Genomic DNA, 21519 nt, shown 5'->3' with positions numbered 1-21519 from the left:
AGGGCACAATCGCACACAATTTGGAAATGACAATCAACAGGACGAAACTCGGAGCACCCAGAGGAAACCCCTGAATTGGAGGTAGGACTTGAACTCCCAACCCCAGAGGTGCCAGGCAAACGTACTAACCATTAAACCACTGTGCCCCCAACCCATAGTATTTGCATTAGCAAATCAGTGACTCACTGATTATGGTTTTGAGTCTTGATGTATCTTCCCTTTCTAGGAAGAACGTGGAGTTTTCTCAAACAGCTCAGTCCAGCTGTACTAATGAACTTCCATGTGTGTTTGGGAAAAAGCACCTCAATTTATACCGATTGTAATTCATTCATAATTAACCTTACATAATAATAATAATAATAATAATAATAATAATAATGATGATGATGATGATGATGATGATGATAACAACAACCATAATAAAAAATAATAATAACTAATAAATTAAATAAATAAATTATTATTTAATAAACATTTAATAAATTAAATGATACTTATTTGTTTATTTATTTGTATTATTTTTGTTAATCTCCCTACGTGCGTGTTGCGGGACTTATCTGGCAACTTCCTCTATTCACGCTCCTTTGAATTTTCTGTCGTGGGATCTGGCAACCCCGAGCCTGGCGCTCGGTGGTGACGCAGCGTCAGCTGTCCGTGTTTGTTTATTACACGGGAGGTGTTGTGGCGGCTTTGGAGTGAAAACAGCATCATTAACAAACTTTCAAGAATGATTTAATGACGGTAAATTTCTATATTTCCTTTCCTAACACCCATGTAAACGCCTCAAACAGAGTGTACATTGTACGAACACGGAACACGGTTAAAAAATAAGACCAGTGCTGTAGCAATGTCCGAAGGTCGTCCATTCCTCTCTGTAGCTAGTTAGCAATAGTAGTTAGCTATGTAGCTTAGCTAAGTGCTCTAACATGTCTAATATTTTGTCTACATTTTAACGATATATTCGGCAGTTTATTTCCTGCCCTACATTACCAGGGCATATGGAACTAGCCACAATGCTAATTAGCTAATATTAGCTAGAAGTTAGCGCCGGAAGAATGAAATAGTTTAACACACGGAGAGTTTGACAAACGCTAAAATATCGGGATGTTACAACTCTAGCGGTTTGAGAAAGCTGGCTTCACTGTCATGTTAATGTTTTAATAAACCTGAAGCTAAACATTTCCTAAAGTAAGCCCGAGTGAGGCAGCCGTGTAACTAACAGCCCGTGTAATGGCAGACGAGCCTTGGGACAAAATAAACATTATGGTAAGTACAGTTTCTTTATATGAGATGAAATGGCATCAGGGAAACGGTGCTCATGTACAGACTAGGACTCGGGGATATGACCGTAATATCATATCACGATACTTGTGGACATTTCTACGATACACGATGTGTATCACGATATATAATTTGGCTAACAAACTCTGCAAAACAGTATGAAAATAAACAAAAAAAGTCTTAAACCGAGTTTGACTTTTCTTTAATGCTCCTCTTTAAAAGATAAAATAAAATAAAAATACAGAAAATCAATGACATCCATTCGGTACCATTTAATTTGTAATGATTAAAAACGTATTAAAAAATCGTCATACCAACGATACCTCAGAAAAGTGTATCGTGTAATCGTTTATCACAATATCGATATTATATCGATATATCGCCCAGCCCTAGTGCAGACCAATATTCATAAACAACACGTTATATGAGCATTATAATCGTCCATATATTTTGTTCATAATTTTAACAAGAAACAAGCATCAGATATTACTTTGCCCCGTACATAATCAGGCAGTGCCACGCCTTAGTGTTCACTTGAACATCCCATTTTTAAAAGAAACTGGACATGCCACTGCTCCTAAACTTTTAGGAACAGTAAGTGGTTTCATACTTCTTTGAGGAAACCTTAATTAACAGATGAACCTGTAGTCTCATAAACCACACCACTAGCAGAACACATTAGAGTAGGGTAGTCTCTCAAACATTTAGCAGTCTGCAAAATAGTTTATATGGGTATTAGACTTTTTAGTTAAACGTGTACAATGATTTATTATTGTTTTTATTTTTTGATTCCTGGACTTTCCATTCACAGAATACACTAGGTCATCCTGTACTTGTTTTTGAGGTTCGGATTAAACTCATTCAGTTTAAGTGACCAGTCAAACAGGCTAATAGCTGAATAATAAATACACAATATTGCGAAAGGTTTGTGGACCCGGACCATCACACGCAGGCTTTCCACTAGATTTTGGAGTGCTGTTTTAGGGATTTATGCTCATTCAGCCACAAGAGCATCAGTGAGATCAGGCACTGATTTTGGGTGAGGAGGCCTGGGGTGCAGTCGGTGTTTCAGGTCATCCCAAAACATTTCAGTGGGTTTGAGGTCAGGGCTCTGTGCATGCCCACTCGATTTTCTCCACTACAGACTTGGCAAACCATGCTTTCATGGACCACACTTTGTGCACAGAGGCACCATTATGCTGGTAGAGGTTTGGGCCTCTTAGTTCCAGTGAAGAGAAGGTGTAATTCTACAGCATATAAAGATGTTCTATACAATTTTTTTTGCTTCCAGCTTTGTGGCAGCAGTTTAGGGAAGACCCACATATGGGTGTGATGGTCAGGTGTCCACAAACTTTTGTCCGTATATCAGCTTTAATAATGGTAGGTTGCCAGTCGGATGCAACAATTTCCGTCCTCAGCTGTGGCCAGTTTAGTGCCGTTGTGACCAACGACAGCAGGTGACAATGTTCTGCCAGTGTCTGAAATGTTTTCATTAAAACTGACCGCTGCAATGATGCTCAAATTACCTGAAACTCAGTTTAAAATACGGTAGTGGCAATGTTGAAGCCTAAACAAAACATGCCAGTGGACAGAAAAACATCTTTATTACCTCAAACTCAGTTTGCAGAATGTTACTGTTTATGCAAGCCTGTTTTCTACACAAACTCGAATCACTCTGATGACGTGAACATTGTTCTTTAAGGGCAGGTCAACCGTTAGAGAATCTCCATTGTGTAATCTGACACATGGTCTGTTAGAGAATTCTACCAAGAATGTATTCGGACTATCTCATATAGTATCACAAGTGTGCCAGAGCACTGAAGCTAAGCAAGGTTGAGACTGGCCAGTACTTGGACCTCCTGGGGAAAACTAAGGTTGCTGCTGGAAGTGGTATTAGTGAGGCCAGCAGGGGGCGCTCACTCTCTGGTCTGTGTGGGGCCTAATGCCCCAGTATAGTGACGGGGACACTGCACTGTAAAAACAGCATCGTCTTTCGGGTGAGACGTTAAACCGAGGTCCTGTCATTAAAAATCCCAGGACTTATTGTAAAAGAGTAGGAGTATACCCCGGTGTCCTGGCGAAATTCCCCCATTGACCCTAATCTATCACGGCCCCCTAATAATCCCTATCCCTTAATTGGCTACATCACTCTCTCCTCTCCACTAATAGCTGGTGTCAGGTGGGCGTTCTGGCGCACTATGGCTGCCAGCCTATCCTCCAGGTGGATGCTACACAATAGCGGTGGCTGAGGAGATTTCCCCCATACAATGTAAAAGCGCTTTAAGTGTCTAGAAAAGCGCTATATAAATGTAACTGTAACTAACAAGTAATATCCCTTTAGCATGGGTGTTAAATGGCAAGAGGCAATTTAAGAGTGTCCTTTTGTAATTTTCATAGAATTGCCAGTTATAGGTTGAAACACTGCACCATGTCATTTGTAAATAGTGTACTAAATAATATAATGTCTCTGAAACTTGCCAACTTTAAACGTGTTTCTCAACAGAGGCAGTGAGATGGCAGTGTGTGCTCTGTCCATGTTGGATGGCCTGGGCGATGAGGCCACAGCGCTGGGAGGTGTGCTCATCCTGCTCCTGGCGCTGGTCCTGGCCTGGCTCTCCACCCACGTGGCTGATCGTGGTGATCACATCCTGGGTACCATCCTCACCGTGGGTGCCCACGCCTCGCTCATTGGCTTAGGAGGCCATGACGGCTACGCGGTCGCTCCGTCCAGCTCGGAGTCAGGTGAGCAGCAGAGCGACGAGACAACAGACGAGGACAAACAGGAGGATGAAGAGGAGGAGGGAGAAGGAGGAGAGGAGCTGCTGGATATCCAAGGAGGCCGGAAGAAAATGAGCCGAGAGCGTGAGGGGGAGAACGAGGGCACGGAGGACGAAGAGGATGAGGGCGCGAGCATCACGGTGCGGCTGAAGTTTCTGAATGATACAGAGGAGCTGGCTGTGCTGAAGCCTCAGGATACAGTTGGAGTGCTGAAAAGGTGAGAAGAAACACATCACTGACATTGATTGATTGATTTATTTATTTATTTCACCAAGATGGAGTATTTGCATAAGCACATGCATGGAGGCTAAGAAATTGTGATTGGTCAGTCACTATTTAGGCTTAGCAGAAATGTGATGTCATTCCAGTCAACATGGTACTAGAGCAGGGGATTCTCAAACCTTTTTTTGGGTGACCCCTTTAACTTGGAGATTAATTCCAAGGACCCCCTCAGCACAGATTGTATTCTTTAAGATATCAGGCTTTTTATTTAAATGTGTACAGTATTTTTGGATAATTATTGGAATTTCATTCCTGAATGTTCAACCAACAGAACACATTCGGTATAAAGTATACATTATTTATGAGCTTATTTGTTTTTGAGGTTTTTCAGGTATTTGAAATGTAAGTTGTATTAATGTTGGGTTGCAATTTAAGATTTCATTTCCTCTACTGTAATGAAATGGAGTAATTTTGAGAACCACTGTACTATATGATATACTCTCAGACTAAAATTGTGTGTATGCAATTATAGTGTAACATATGTGTTCCGGTGATCTTTTCTGTAGCTTCCTGTGTACAGTACTTTAACTTTCGGGGAATTTGTGGGTGGAAACGTCAGGTCAGTTCAGTCCTATACACGTGTCCAGAGCTTGTATGTATTTCTTCAAGACATCAAATCCATCTCTGTCCCTCAGTAAGTACTTCTCTGGGCGCGAACGTGAGATTAAGCTGATCTATCAGGGTCAGCTGCTGCAGGACCCACGACGCACTCTGCTCTCACTCAACATCACCCACAACAGCGTGCTGCACTGCCACATCTGCCAGGCACCGAGTCCAGCCTTGCCCCAGGCCGAGCCGGATGACGGGCAGCGTGCTCAAGCCGGAGCGGGTATCAGCGGGGGCCTGCGCTCGGCTGCTCTCACGTTCAGCACAGGCAGCCTGGTGGTCCCGGTGTTTGTAGTGCTGCTAGCCGTGGTCTGGTATTTCCGTTTCAACTACCGACAGCTGTTCACTGCGCCGGCCACCGTCTCTCTGGTGGGCGTCACCGTCTTCTTCAGCTTCCTCATCTTTGGCATGCACAGCCGCTGAGGATACAGACAGAAGAAGGAAAGACGAAGGGAGGTGGGTTGTTGGGAGAGAGGTGAAAAGAAATTGGTGTAAAACATGGCATATTCACTCTGTCTGTTGAAATGCATTTAATGGAAGGAATATGAAGTGAAGCGCAGCGGGTGCGTGATGAGGAGAAGGAATGGTAACAGACAAAGTACTCAGGGAGCCTTATGGCTTCTGGTGCCATTTAGATGCCTGGTGTGTCTCTGTGTCTCTGTGTGTGTGTGAGAGAGAGAAAGAGAAGGAAAGAGTGTACGAGTGTGTGTGCGTGTGTTTAAGGATTTACTTGTGGGTGAGTCGAGAGAAGTGATGCTGTAATTATGCTTTAGATTCATGTAATCTTTATAGTAATTTAATCTCAACACAAGGCTTAGTTTGTCCGCAGTTATTGTGGATATCGTGGATTAAAATCTATGCCAGTTTTACCTAATCTCTATCTATCGTACCTGTAGCATACAAGAACTACAACCTGTTTTTCTGCCCTGAGAAAAGAGCTGAAAACCTGTTTTATTAATAAAACTCACTTGGACCCTAAGGCTAAGATAAAATTCTGTCAATGAATGCTTCAAATATGCAACCGTATAATCTAAAATCAAATACAAATAGGTTTTAGAATGACACAGATATGAGAGGAAGCCTTACTAAAGCAGTGTTAGGTTTATTCTTTTTTTGTAATTCAAGAGAGCATTCCACAAAACTGTTACATGTAAATGGAAATGTTTATTGATATAATTCAGACACTGCCCTTTATAATAGACTTGAGTAAACACAAGCTGTGATAGATGGACGTTAGTTTGGAAAGCGCTGGAGTATTCCGTTAATGAATGTTTTGTTTGGTTACATGCATCACTTCAGCTGTACAGTTAACTGACCACATGATGCACAACCCAAGGGTCATATTCGTAGCCGAAACTTTAACGAATAATCTTCATTTTATAATAACGACGCACAGTTTTGTGTTATGCTAATCGTTCAGCATATTTATTTTCGGGTGAAGTTTTGTATAATTAACGAATGAGCGTAGCATACCAGCTAACGGTCCTTTGCTTCAGCTCACATTTCATTTTTGTTCTACAGTATTACCTCTGAGGGGAAAAACAACATTATCTTAGTTTCAATACTTGGAAATATTTGTTCTCTAGCAATATACGTTGCGTTCTGCACGCACGAGAATCAAGTTATTATTAAAAAGAAATACAGGGATAACAAATGATTGATTGATAACTAAGTTCTGTAAATAAAGTGTATTCTGTATAAAAAAAAGGTGAAAATTAAAACTCAAAATGTTTGACATCGACGATCGTCTTATCATTTTGCTGTACAACACTTGCAGCTTTTTTTGTGACTTTTTTGTGCTTTCTGCAATCACAAATTCTGGGGGGACTGATGAATATTCCTAGCTTCTGGGATAACGCTTAAACTATTAAGAAGATGTAAATTGATATGTTCAGAGTTCCATTCAAGAAATCCCTTTTATTTTGCTTCAGAGAACTACTGGCTGTTGATGCTGGTTGTCCAGAATTAAACTGGGTCTAAATATGACATGAAAGACACATTCCAGGTGAGAAGTGGTCCTGAGACACACCAGGCTTTATTCACAATACCACAGGATGTTCAGTAAGGAGTGAGAGAACCAACGCCAGCATTGAAAAATTACAACATATCCATCCCTACAACACAACTTCCTATGTACAGATATGCAACAGTGTACTCTTTTCTCCCGCCACCACAGAAATATTTTATACACACTTTAAATCTGAATCCACAATTTAAAATTCAAATAAGAAAAAAAAGAAGAAAAAAAAATCCACTTTACAAAGCAATAAGGCTTCTGTATTTACCCCAAAATGAACTGCATCTTTCATTACCAAAGTATAAGTGCTTTTTTTTTTTTTTAATTATTATTATTATTTAAAAAAAAAAAAAAAAGCAGCTCAGTGTTAAATAAAACATGATGTAATAAGTGCTCTCAAGATTAAAAAAAGACAGTGTGCACATTTCTAGACCACACAAGGGCCACCAAGACACTAAATTATACACTGTAAATAAATAGTGCAAAATACTGAAAAATATTTACCAGGAAGTGGTGGAAAATAAGTGCGTTGATTGAAAGAGCATAATTTGGCCTGAAGCTACAACAATGATTATCAAAGGAACATTATTTAGCAGGATGCAGTAGGACTGTTCTGAAGAAATAGCATCATCAATTAAGAGGCAGCAACATTATTGTGTGGTTTTTGAAGCCAATCCGTTAATAGAATTATTCAAACAGAACCAGTATGCGCATACATCACCTCACTTTAGTCTGGACATGCTATAGTACATTTACACCAATGACAAGTCAACTTAAAGCCCACTATTCAACTACACATGACACACATATGCAAACACATATCCTGCTTTGAAAGAGCAAAGGAAAAAAAAACATAATTCAGTGTACTGATCATGGTGGAGTTTGTGTGTGTGTTATTCTTTTAGTTCAGGTCATCATAAATATTAGGGGCTGGTGGAGGTGGAGGTCTGGGCCTCTTCTTACGATTTGACAGGGCAAGTGCACTCTGGGAGTTGCTGCTACTGCTAGTGCCTGCAGCACCCAGTCCACTCACACTGCTGCTGCTCCCTCCTCCTCCTCCTCCTCCTCCTCCTCCTCCTCTCTCTCGTTCTCCTCGCTCTCCTCCTTTTTCCCTCTCACACACTCCAGTACTACTCACAAGTAGAGAGCTAGGCTTCTTCTTTTTCTTAGGTCTCTTAGAGTCTGAATTATTGGTACCTGAGAGAAAGAGAACAAAAAAAAAAAGAATGAAGATTTATTAGAAGATAGGTGCTGATGGATACATGGGTAAGTATCACATTAATACAGTGTTGGGGTAATTCAGGGTGTTGGGTGTGAGAGAGAGTGTGTTAGGGCTGTTAGATTTGTTTAATTGAATTGGATTTTTAACTGCATTTCAATATTAATGAGCCTCTCATTTTTTACTGCCACCACACAAAGCCATCATTAGCAGTAGCACTACACTGTATGTTCATATTACAAACTATTGGAATTTTACATTTCCCATTGGCCATCTCCAACTCATCTTTATGCAGGAATCTGTTTTTATTACTGGATAGGGATAGCTTAAATTGTTTGTGGCATGGATTCCACAAGATGTTGGAAACATTACTTTGAGATTCTGGTCCATATTGACATCATTGCATCATGCAGATTTTTCAGGTGCACTTTCATTCTGCGAACATCCCAAAGGGGTTCTACTGATTTTTGGATATTCGGATTCGGTGACTGGGAAGGCCACTGAGCTCATTATCATGTTCATGAAACCAGTTTGAGACGACTTTTGCTTTGCGACATGGTGCATTATCATGCTGGTAGTAGCCATTAGAAGATGAGTAACTTGTGGTCATGAAAGGGTGCACATGGTCAGCAACAATACTCAAGTAGTCTGTGGCATTCAAGTGATGATTGATTGGAATGATCAGGTCCAAAGTGTGACAAGAAAACATTCCCCACACCATTACACCACCTCCACCAGCCTGGACTGTTGACACAAGGCAGGTTGGGTCCATGGATTCATGCTTTTTAGTGGCAAATTCTGACCCTACCATCTGTCTGCCTCAGCAGAAATTGGGCTTCATCAGACCAGGCTATGTTTATCAAGTCAACTGTCACAGTTTTGGTGAGCCAGTGCCCACGGCAGCCTTAGCTTTCTGTTCTTGGCTGACAGAAATGCAACCCGACATCATCTACCGTTGTAGCCCACCCTCCTCAAGGTCCGACGTGTTGTGCATTCTGAGATACTTTTCTGCTCACCACTATTGTACAGAGTGGTTACCTGAGTTACTGTAGCCTTTCTGTCAGTTTGAACCAGCCCTGCCATTCTCCATGTACAAAAAGTGTACAAAAATATATAAAAAGTATGCTACATCATTTCTTTAGACCCATTCCAGTATGTTAAGTGACAGGTCATTTAGCCAAAAAATTCAGGAAACATGCCCATAGAAATATGTAAGACGAACACGAGATTTTAACCATTCAAATGTAGAGTTCTTTACTTGAACACACAAATGTTCAAACCTTATATTCATTTTATTGTGTATTGTGGATATAAATTACGCACTGGCTTTGGAGGAGGCGGAGTCTGAAGGTGAAATGTCAGATGAGCCATCCCACTGGAGGCGGGACATGATGAGCTGTCCATCAGGGGTGTCGTAACCGTCATTTTCCAGCACTGACTCAGGGTCCGGCAGTGTCGACCTGTCAATCAACAAGCCAAGATCACTACGGACTCAAAGTATATAAACGTAAAGTGACGAAAACTAGAGGGGGGGGGGGGGGGGGAAGCGTTACCATGAAGAAAAAAAAAGATGACTGTTATACTTTTAAGCTTACTGTTACATCTAGACTTGCATGTTCATAAATAACACACCAATATTCATGTGCTTGTTCTAACATGTTATTGTTTATATAGTAACAACTAATTCAGAGGGACTTGTATGACTGATGCTTTACATACTCTCATATGCTAAAAATAAACACAATAAGAAAATGTGTTCTTTAACAAAGAAAAACAATTATTGATATGGTGAAGATTTCTGTAAGATGTTGTTTATTAAATAGTCATGGAAGGAGTCTCTAGTGTCAGCACTTTGCAACAGTTTGAACTTTCCGGGGTCTAACATGACAAGCTCCATTGTTGTTTCTTATAAATACAAGATATAGGAGAGAGAAATATGAGAGGCTGGAAAGAGCTTTTTATAGCTGCTATAAGATAAGAGATAACAGGAACTTGTTTTGTGGATGTTCTACAACTTTAAATGTAACTATAAACACTTCAAAAGCAGGAAGCAGGTTTTTTTTGTTTTTTTAAATAAACTAAAAAGTATATGAACTGCTGAGGTAGAAGAGAAATAAAACACTTCGGGATGTGTTGCTATTGTAAAATAATCGTTGTCGTTGATTATTTTTCTTTAACAGCGCTCCCAGTCATGTTTTATTCTTTACATTGTGCATGCTGCCTAGCTTACACTATACCGTATAAATGCAAAACACTAGCAAATGAGCAAATATTCAGCTACTGGTAATAGAAGCACTAATACTCTATGTTTAAATGTGAGCTCTTCGTGCAGGCCTCCAATGTTCATGCTAAGCAGATTCCAAGCTACATAAACAGATTAGAGTGTAACAGATCAGTTCAGCTTACACTGAGAGGAAAATGGGATGGAACTGCTAAAAACACCGAGCTATGCATGTAAGTCCTTGACATACTGTATCTCATCAAGGAGATCAGTGGGAAAAGTAAATGGGGAAGAAGAGGAGCAAAGGCAAAGGGGATATAGAGGTAAGACAGGGACTGATCTCAATTCAGAAACTAGGTCATCACTTCCACTTGTTCTTTAGGGAATTTCATGACAGAGTTCATTTGAAATATCTTAGGCTTAATCAAAGCACCACATGACTGACCTGATATTTATACTCATTATATTTAATGTAAAAAAAAAAAAAAAAAGAAAGAAAAAAACCGTTTGAATGCGGTTTGAAACGTGCATTGAAATGTTTGAAAATAGTAAGAGGAAGTGAGATGGTTTCCAAATTGTAATTGGGACTTTTTCAGCCTGAAGGCCATTTAGTCAGGGAGGGAGGGTGAAACTCACGCGGACGGCCCCAGGAGGAAAACTCTGACTGCCCTCCTCTGCTCGTCCGTGTGCTGGGGACAGCGCTGGGACCTGCCAGGACACAACGTGGCATTATGCACCGCATCACACACACTGCCTAGGGACATAGACTTTGCCAGCAACCAACAGGATGCGACAGGGAGATCTCAGGTTAGATAGCGGTTAGGACCAGCCTTGGGTGCTGGCAGATGTCTAAGGAGTCCCACAGTATGAACAACAGGCAGTGCTTTAAAACAACCTTGACCTGTCCAATTGAAAACGAATGATCCTCCAATCAGAATGGAAATGCATCGGTTTGGTCAAAAAGAAAAGATAAGCCAAATGAATAATAGAACAGATTAAATTGGCCTCAGGAACCTTCACATTTAAAAAATTTATTAAAACTCATATTGAGTTGCCACGTGTTCCATAATATCAGTGTCCCAACATGGACACGATCATTTCCATTTACACAAATGAAAAAGATCGTGTCATTACATGACACATGCAAAATCACATACAACCCTAGATCTTAGTAAACACATGTATACACACACACATACTCTACACAATACTACCTCATATGTATCTAAGGTCCCCACCCTTTCCTCATGAAAAATATTTTGGAAAAAAACAAAACAAATATAATATATATATATATATATATATATATGCATAAATATAACCTAAAACATCGGCAGATTTTCACACAAGTCCTAAAATTATATAAAGAGAACCTAATTAAATAAACGAGACAAAAATATTTTTCCTTTGTCACTTATTTATTGAGGAAAATGATCCTAAATTACATACATGTCGGTGGCAAAAGTGTAAGCTTAGCAGTTAATTTGAATGTGAAATTAGAGTATCAAATGTAATATACATTATGCCGCAAAATGTCTAAAGACTTTTCCCCAATTTTGTTTTTGCTGATTCCCACCCACTAGCTAACTCTCTCCAACGTCACCAACCATTAGAACTGCTGTTCACGCTGAGTCACAGGACACCACAACACACTAGCAGGAAAGCACGATTTACCCTTCTGTATAGATATGAGCTCACAGAAGTGAATTTAAGACTCAGAATTTAGAGCCATAGTGTTTGATATTTTTACATCTTTTTACTGTTTATATGTGAGTAGCTGCCTAAAGCATTTTGATGGTGGAATCGAATTGATCCCCCCCCATCATGAACCGAACATGTCAACAAATCAGGTTTTATTTATTTAAGTTTCAAAACGTAATGGGTAATATCCATGTTACAGCTAAAGGGTCATGTTACTGATTGTATACACAGTCTATGAAGCCTTCCTCATACACAAAACTGCTGATTATCACTTAAATTCATTTACTCATTAATAAGTGTTTTGAGTATCTCTGGGAAAGAGGCATTTCTAGTGTCTTACTCCCTATAATAAGTCTTATTACATCTAGACTTAAAATATGACTTAAAAAAAATTAGAACTAGTGACTTGTTTTATTCAAACTTACACTGAATAGCCATCAAATCCTTTTCTCTGACTGATAAATGAAGTCTAAATCATTAGGACTTTTTATGACAGATATGTTTTTTAGGACAGTTGTGTTAGGACAGAGTGCTTTCTTTGGCATTTTTGTCCAATTTGTTTGCGCGCGCGTGTGTGTGTGTGTGTGTGTGTGTGTGTGTGTGTGAGTAATCTCAGCACATGGCTCTTTTACTTAATGAAAGTTGTGTGTGAGGAGTGTCTCTCTTACCGCGTGCACATCTTTTTAGTGTGCTCTGATACGACCCCACATTGCTGAGAAGAGAAAAGCTCCTGTTAGCAACAGGCCTATTAGCAAGAGCCTTTATTCAACTCAGAAAACTCAAACAAGCTCTGCAGAACATCTCTCAGTATGTAGCACATTGGCAGAGCTGCTGAAATTAGGCATACGTCCATAACAGCACAAAGGAGGAAAACAAAATTGATGGAACTTTACATTACAAAACCATGAGCACTTCATATTTAACATCTTAGGTTGAGAAATAAACAACCCGATTAAGGCACACATTTTTTTCTGATAGATGAACAGACAGAACAAACTGATAGATGGGAAAACATTACCGTAGTCAGGAGAAATCTGAGCTCTTCTGGCCCCAGAGTCTCATAACTGATCCCAGAACTGTAGTTGTACTATAGAGAAGAGGGCAGAAAAGATCACAGCAGTCAAACCCACAATGCTTCAATAAAAATGAGGTAAGAACAACGCAAACAAATATCTTTTATCCTTCAAATACCTTGTAAAGGTCCGGATTTACGCTACTGCTGAGTTCTCCTGTGGAGAAAATGATCCAGAAGTAATTTTTCCCCACAAGTTAAATGTTACAATAGTAAGTAAGGAATAACACATGACAGGATGTGCCATCCATCCATCTTCTACCGCTTACTCCTTTTCAGGGTCACGGGGAAACCTGGAGCCTATCCCAGGGAGCATCGGGCACAAGGCAGGGTACACCCTGGACAGGGTGCCAGTCCATCGCAGGGCACAATCACATACACGCTCATTCATACACTACGGACACTTTAGACATGCCAATCAGCCTACCAGGCATGTCTCTGGACTGGGGAAGGAAACCCCCGCAGCACGGGGAGAACATGCAAATTCCGCACTCACATGGCCCCGGCGGGACGCGAACCCCGGACCCTGGAGGTGTGAGGCGAAGGTGCTAACCACTAAGCCACCGTGCATTGAAATGTTCACCGACATAGCTAATGGAAATGCGAATTATCGATAAAATTTCAGAAGTGTCAACATAATGTTTTTCCTGATAACAGAAATGTAACGCATTACATTTTAAATGTATGAAATTTGATTATTTACTGATGGCAATAAAATTACGTAACTTGCATTATAAATTTAGTGTTAAGAAAACAATATTAAGTAAAGTGCATATTAAAAATAAATCGTGTTTTCTGCGGATGCCAGGGGCATAACATGGCCTGGGCATTCGGGGCTCTAGCACTGAATAATTCTCCAGCGGTTTGTCACTACGTAACTGAATGTCAGTAAAAGAAGACAGCGGTGTTGTTTAAAATTTTTTTACATTTTATATCTGCAGTGAAGAGAGGAGAGACTGATCAGACAGGGTTTACAGGAAAATGTGGAAACACTCGTGTCTTATTGGCTGACAGTCTCTCAATTCTGCCAAACGCTAGCACACAGTCAGTGTGAGGAAAAATGGATATACGCCAATTTTCTTTTTAAACAAGTAAAGGGGTTAAAACTGAAAAAGTAACATCCTCTGATGCTGAGCAGGAAAACAAGGTGTGCAAATGTTTGTATGAGTTAAAAAGATATGTGAACATGATATGATCAGAGCATAAGGAAATACAGTATCTCACAAAAGTGAGTACACCTCTCAGATTTTTGTAAATATTTGATTATATCTTTTCATGTGACAACACTGAAGAAATGACACTTTGCTACAATGTAAAGTAGTGAGTGTACAGCTTGTGAAAGAGTGTAAATTTGCGGTCCCCTCAAAATAACTCAACACACAGCCATTAATGTCTAAACCGCTGGCAACAAAAGTGAGTACACCCCTAAGTGAAAATGTCCAAATTGGGTCCAAAGTGTCAATATTTTGTGTGGCCACCATTATTCTCCAGCACTGCCTTAACTCTCTTGGGCATGGAGTTCACCAGAGCTTCACAGGTTGCCACTGGAGTTCTCTTCCACTCCTCCATGATGACATCATGGAGCTGGTGGATGTTAGAGACCTTGTGCTCCTCCACCTTCCATTTGAGGATGCCCCACAGATGCTCAATAGGGTTTAGGTCTGAAGACATGCTTGGCCAGTCCATCAGCTTCACCTTCAGCTTCTTTAGCAAGGCAGTGGTCGTCTTGGAGGTGTGTTTGGGGTCGTTATCATGCTGGAATACTGCCCTGCGGCCCAGTCTCTGCTTCAGTATGTCACAGTACATGTTGGCATTCATGGTTCCCTCAATGAACTGTAGCTCCCCAGTACCGGCAGCACTCATGCAGCCCCAGACCATGACACTCCCACCACCATGCTTGACTGTAGGCAAGACACACTTGTTTTTGTACTCCTCACCTGGTTGCCACCACACACGCTTGACACCATCTGAACCAAATAAGTTTATCTTGGTCTCATCAGACCACAGGACATGGTTCCAGTAATCCATGTCCTTAGTCTGCGTGTCTTCAGTAAACTGTTTGCGGGCTTTCTAGTGCATCATCTTTAGAAGAGGCTTCCTTCTGGGATGACAGCCATGCAGACCAATTTGATGCAGTGTGCGGTGTATAGTCTGAACACTGACAGGCTGACCCCCCACCCCTTCAACCTCTGCAGCAATGCTGGCAGCACTCATACGTCTTTTTCCCCAAAGACAACCTCTGGATATGACGCTGAGCACGTGCACTCAACTTCTTTGGTCGACCATGGCGAGGCCTGTTCTGAGTGGAGCCTGTCCTGTTAAACCGCTGTATGGTCTTGGCCACCGTGCTGCAGTTCAGTGTCAGGCTCTTGGCAATCTTCTTATAGCCTAGGCCATCTTTATGTAGAGCAACAGTTTTTTTTTTCAGATCATCAGAGTGTTCTTTGCCATGAGGTGCCATGTTGAACTTCCAGTGACCAGTATGAGGGAGTGTGAGAGCGATGACATAACATACCCACTCCCCATTCACACCTGAGACCTTGTAACACTAACAAGTCACATGACACCAGGGAGGGGAAAATGGCTAATTGGGCCCAACTTGGACATTTTCACTGAGGGGTGTACTCACTTTTGTTGCCAGCGGTTTAGACCTTAATGGCTGTGTGTTGAGTTATTTTGAGGGGACAGCAAATGTACACTGTTATACAAGCTGTACACTCACTACTTTACATTGTAGCAAAGTGTCATTTCTTCAGTGTTGTCACTTTAAAAGCTATAATCAAATATTTACAAAAATGTGAGGGGTGTACTCACTTTTGTGAGATACTGAATACTGTACTTTGCAAGGCACTGTAGCAGCTAAACCCATAACTTAGTTGCGCCTCCCCTTGGCTAGTGACACCAAACTAGCCTAGTTAGAAATGTTTTATATTTTATCGGTCTGGTAGTCCTACAAACAGTGACAACACCCGACTTTTTTTGTAGTGTATTTTTGTAGGTTTGATAGGTTTTGAAAGTAAAGTAATTAGTAATCTGATTACTAGGGCTGGGTATTGTGACCAATTTGGCAATTTGATTCTTATTTATATGGTTTCAATTCCATTTGATTTCGATTCAATATCGATTAGTTATCAATATTTCATTTAAAATGTTAGTTTTGCAGACATGGAATCCATGTTTTAACGTAAATGCTGTTAACTGAAACCCTCATACTTAGCTTGTCATGCCGAAGTTCCACAACGTTAAATATACAGTGTGTCATTCTTTAACAGGGCTGGGTAAAGCTCATCGATTCTCCAATTTCAATCGATCTTCCATTTAACGAATCGATTCTTAATGCGCGTGCTTAACTTGAGAGGATGTGAATATTATCTCTACTTTGCCTCTCATCCTGAAGATCTTGCCATCTTTCATGTTTTGAATTTTGAAAATGGTTTTATTTCTTAAACATGTTTTAAGTTGATAATGAATTTCACTTTTGCACATTTACAGTGTTTTTTTCTTTTTTACGGTAATGTGCATCGTGCAGTTTATGCTTACCTTGTGTGCATTGTATGCACATATTTATGATTTCTTGTTACAATGTTTGTTATTCAAAGTAAAAATAAAAAGTAATTAAACAATTGTGTGGGCCCTACTGTTAAAGTAAATGTGTACTTCAGTAATAGTTACTTCCTGTTATCACTTGTTATATCAGATATAAAAGAAAATAAATAAATAAATAACTGGGTGGAGGACAGCTCGTCACGTTCCTGAAGAACAGGAAAGTGTAAACTCCGGAGGACTCTCCCATGGCAGAAAAATTACTCATGGTTACAAAGTGCTGACACTGGAGACTTCTCTTAATATAAACCTGTGATTTGAATTACAGCTGGTACTACTGTCAGAGCTGCTGTTAGAAACAAATTCATCAACACCTTTTGACCAATCAGAATCAGGAACAGCACAATGGTATAACAATTTATAAAGCATATAACATGAAATATTTCAACTCACCATTTTTATGCTTCAGAGACTTGGACCTTCTTGGGGAATTTGGATTCTGTGGAGTCAGATGTAAGAGTTAAAAGATACAAAGTAAGAATAATTTGTACTAAAGCACAAACAACCCCATCCAAATGTGTGTAGAGTCACAAATTTCCCCTCGGAAATCAATACAGTACAATTACGCACCTATCTATAATGAACCTCCTAGAAAATGGAGTTTGCATTAGAGGCTAATCTATAAAATCTGACAAAACTCAATAGAACATTTCAGATTGTTTTAATACCTTGTCTGACTTTCTCTTCTTGGCTGCGAGGAGGAAAAGCAAAGATGTGCGTTAAAACCTGAACAAGTCATTTGATTGGGTTAGAGTTATAATGAAGACATTGTCGAAATAAGCGACCAAACAAGACAGCGCTCACGTTTCTTTTCTGAACCATATGACCAGTCGTTGTCATTGATGTCATCGTTGTCCTCTTGGTCACTTTCTGACTTGCTTGTGTTGTTGCTGCTGGCTATCCTAAAGACACACAGGGTGCATACAAAGTGCAAAAAGGATCTAATTTGTGCTTTAAAGGCAAAATGTGCTGACTTTTATGTCTAAGCAAGGCTATGGAGATGGGCTGTGATTGGGCAATGATGAATAATTAAACAGTTGCTACTTTCACTAATGCTTATTATTTTATTGGAATAATTAGGTGAAAAATGTATGTAATTTTCCACAAATAAAAAATAGTCAAGAAGGATTTGATGAAGCAGCAATTGTGCAACTCTGAACTGTAATATACCTGCAAACAACATACTTAATTTACACAAAGATATACACAAAAACAGAAGAAAGCAGGATAGGAGCAAATATTTTTTCACAGCATTGTACGTTTCATGTTAATGAAAAGATGCGTCATTTTGATTCATCACCAAATTGCTTTGCTAACATAAAATTCAGTTTTATATGTCTGTGACTAGGTCTCCTAAGGTAGTAGGAATAAAAAAAAATTTTTTAAAGGAATTTTAAAAAAAGAAGAGGTTATTGCTTGGTATGATCTTAATCTGAAATGGTATACTCATAACGTAAAAGCCTTGAACTAATTTAATTACCAGTACATGTGTGAAGGTGTTGCTCGGCCATGCAAAATTTCTGAACTGATGTCTGCATTCTGAATGTCGACGTGAGAACGGGTTTCTATTCACTCTTTCATCTGCTGCAGACCTTGTTCTTGATATTGACTGTAAACCAGATTTCTCTTTTGGGAGGAATACGATTTGGCCTGAATGGAAGCGGATGTAAAATGAGCTGACCTGCGGCTGGCGATGCGGCTGCTGTTGCGCCCCATTCCCAAACATTTCTCCAGGTGAGGGGCGAATCGCGAGGCTGCTATGCTCCTGTTGCAGTTGGGACACACACACTCCTTATTCTTCCACTGGTTGTACACCTGTCCGAATATGTCCAACCCTGGCTGGTCCACAATTTCTACAGGACAGAAAAGTGAAATCCGTCTTTAAATAAAGACTCGTCATTAAACATGTATGGACTGGCCTGAAGTGCAGAGGCAAACATGTTGAAGTGGTCAGTTCTTTCTGATCAGTGCAGGATCAGCGATTAAAGTTCTGTCCTAATGACTAGAAGATGTGCGTGTTTAAATTTCAGAAATGCCATAGAACTGCTCCTAGGACACTTAACCCTCAAATGGATTTTGTGTTATTTATATGCAGCTTTAGATAAAAGTCTCTGCCAATTGAATAAATAGAAATGTATACATTTTAAATGCTAACTCCATCACATAATATTTAGGTATTTCAATATGTATAGTGTTTCCATTCATTTTTCCCTATACACAAATTCAAGATGAATATAAACATGAATTAGTGAATATCTAATTATATTGTTTAGGCAGTGGACAATTAATGGCTGGGTAGCAAAGGTGTCACATCTGCTGGTGGTAGCTCAGTGGTCAAGACATCAGACTCGTGAGGTCGTGAGGTCAAATCCCAGCACCACCAAGCTGCCACCACTGGGCCCTTGGGCAAGGCCCGCAACTGCTCAGTTGTATAAATGAGATAAATGTAAGTTGCTCTGGATAAAGGTGTCTGCCAACTGCTATAAATGTAATGGTGTAACTGACTGCCCAGGGCCCCAAGACGGAAGGTGCCCTCAAGGCGTGGATTAAAATTTATACGTTTTCAAGATACAGAACTAGCTTATTTTAATAATGTGTCTAATATTTGGATAGTTTGATTCCACCCATCCATTTTCTGTACTACTTATCCTATACAGGGTCACAGGGGAGCCTGGAGCCTGTCTCAGGGGACTCGGGGCACAAGGCAGGGGACACCCTGGACGGGGTGCCAACCCATCGCAGTACACAACCACACACACATTCACATACTACAGACAAATTGGAAATGCCGATCATGTTTGGGCTGGGGAGAAAACCGGGGTACCCAGAGGAAACCCCGAAGCACAAGGAGAACATGCAAACACTGTGCACACAGGCTGGAGGTGGGAATCAAACCCCCAACCCCAGAAGTGTGAGGCAAACATGCTACTGAAGGGTTCAGCTGAATTTATTCACAGTTAAAGGGCTGCAAAGAGTTTGGGAATCCCTGCACAGGGCACAGAAATGGTGGAACACCTCTAATGCGTAGGATGACCACTTTACCACTCACCAAAATCCTTCATGCTTTCTTGGTCCGTCTCATCCAGGAAAAAGTAGCCTTGCTTGACGGCTCGGTGCACTTCGAAGCATAGCCCCAAACATGCATCTTCCACCAAGTCTGAGTAGATGTCATGAGCCAAGGCCTAAAAAAGACAACAACAACAAAAAAACAGAGACAGGAGTTCAGGTTGTGGTGGTCACTTACCTGGTTTACTTGATAATAATTGACTGATACAGACATGTTTACCTCTAGCTTGGTGTTATCCAGGCCTGACAGCGACATATCATCCATTTTCATTTGCAACGGCTATTGTAGGGCGGCTGGCATAGTCAATGGGTTATATAGCAGGTGGACGACCACGCTGTAGAAAAAAAAAAAAAAGGAAACAAGTGGGAAAAAAAAAGGTAACTGACATTTTTTACAGACTCTCGGGATAGCGTTCTCAGGTAAAATAATTTATACAGCTGCAGAACCCTGCTGAAAACTTCAGCTTGGTTAGACCAGCTACCAAAACACAGGACAAACTGGTCTAACTGGTACACCATCTTAACCAGGTGTTAAGCCCTGGTAAAGAAATTACCGCTACTAATGAAACATTGTAGACAAGTTATTTTTGTTATTAACTGGAAAACAATCACTTATTGCTCAATTTATAGCTACAAGTCATAAGGAAGCTAGAAAATAAATGACCAGGTGCAGAGATAGTCTACCAGTTTCACCTGTGTGGCCTGTGTTGTAGTGGCTCCTAGCTGGTCAGAATAAGCTGAATGTTTTCTCAGCAGAGTAAATGAACACAATATTGAAAACGGAGAATATTAAACTTAAAACCTATAAAGTTTTTTTTTTCTCCATGTACTTCAATTAACTTCCTTGACTGTGGAAACCTGGAGGAAAAGAAGCGGTCCTCACTGGCTCCCTCAGCTAACTGGAAATGACTTTATTTATTTATATAAACATATTTGCTAACCGTTCCTTTATTTAAAAAAAAAAAAAAAAAAAAAAAAAACCACTAGGCAATGAATCAAGCTGCCAACAGGAAATACACCCACAACCAGCGACAGATAAGAAACTGCAGGCATTCTTAGCTCGCCAGATGTCAAATATCACATTTCATAACATTATTTCCCCCAAACGTTTATAAATAAATTATATATATATATGTAGATATTGTTTGGCGAGCAGCGTCGCATCTATCACACACACAGGTGAATTCAGACAGGAACTGCTAGCTGTTAGCTATTTAGCACATTCAGTATACACAGTCAGTGACGCAAACTGCGCAATTATGAGCTAAAAACTAAGATCTCAGAAGTGTTACATTAGTAACTATTACAGTAAATAACAACATTTATCTACAAAGAAGCAACAGTTACTGAGGCGCTAAACGCTCTTTCTTTTACTTCCGAATATGCAACAAATTAACTAATATTAAACCTACCAACAAGTCCAGCGTCCCAGTCCCGTCTGCAAGTTTATACACCTCAGCGGACTACTCTTATAATGATAGTTCTATCTAAATATACTTATAAAAGTACCTAATATATGGATGAAAAAGCCGTTGAATATTTAAATATGGAAAAATAATAAAGCGCAGCCATTTTTGACAGACTCAAGGCATTACTAATCACCTACCGATCAGCAACACACCGATTCCTCGATTACATTGGGGGGGGGGGCGCAAAAAAAAAAACAAAACAAC

The 21519-nt window shown here is 40.2% G+C and overlaps 2 protein-coding genes across 3 annotated transcripts; one reads left to right on the top strand and one right to left on the bottom strand.

The window, feature by feature from the left end:
• Positions 1-587: 587 nt before the first annotated feature.
• Positions 588-6717, top strand: tmub2 (transmembrane and ubiquitin-like domain containing 2). Its single transcript, XM_053614392.1, has 3 exons — positions 588-741; positions 3785-4276; positions 4977-6717. The coding sequence occupies exons 2-3, from the start codon at positions 3795-3797 to the stop codon at positions 5368-5370; spliced, it is 876 nt and encodes a 291-aa protein (XP_053470367.1). The 5' UTR covers positions 588-741; positions 3785-3794; the 3' UTR covers positions 5371-6717.
• A 246-nt stretch (positions 6718-6963) lies between these two features.
• Positions 6964-21472, bottom strand: atxn7l3a (ataxin 7 like 3a). Of its 2 annotated transcripts, XM_053614370.1 has the most exons (13): positions 21259-21472; positions 20067-20181; positions 19830-19962; positions 18462-18633; positions 17585-17682; positions 17449-17471; positions 17174-17219; positions 13297-13334; positions 13124-13192; positions 12774-12817; positions 11041-11112; positions 9507-9643; positions 6964-8161 (listed from the first exon to the last, which is right to left on the bottom strand). In XM_053614370.1, the coding sequence occupies exons 2-13, from the start codon at positions 20115-20117 to the stop codon at positions 7866-7868; spliced, it is 1179 nt and encodes a 392-aa protein (XP_053470345.1). In that variant the 5' UTR covers positions 20118-20181; positions 21259-21472; the 3' UTR covers positions 6964-7865. The 2 variants fall into 2 exon arrangements, with proteins under 2 accessions (XP_053470345.1, XP_053470355.1); XM_053614380.1 differs by lacking the exon at positions 11041-11112.
• Positions 21473-21519: the final 47 nt, after the last annotated feature.

The sequence above is a fragment of the Ictalurus furcatus genome, chromosome 2, assembly GCF_023375685.1.
Source record: "Ictalurus furcatus strain D&B chromosome 2, Billie_1.0, whole genome shotgun sequence".
In the NCBI taxonomy this organism is placed as follows: domain Eukaryota; kingdom Metazoa; phylum Chordata; class Actinopteri; order Siluriformes; family Ictaluridae; genus Ictalurus; species Ictalurus furcatus.
This window is presented reverse-complemented; position numbering and strand designations above follow the sequence as displayed.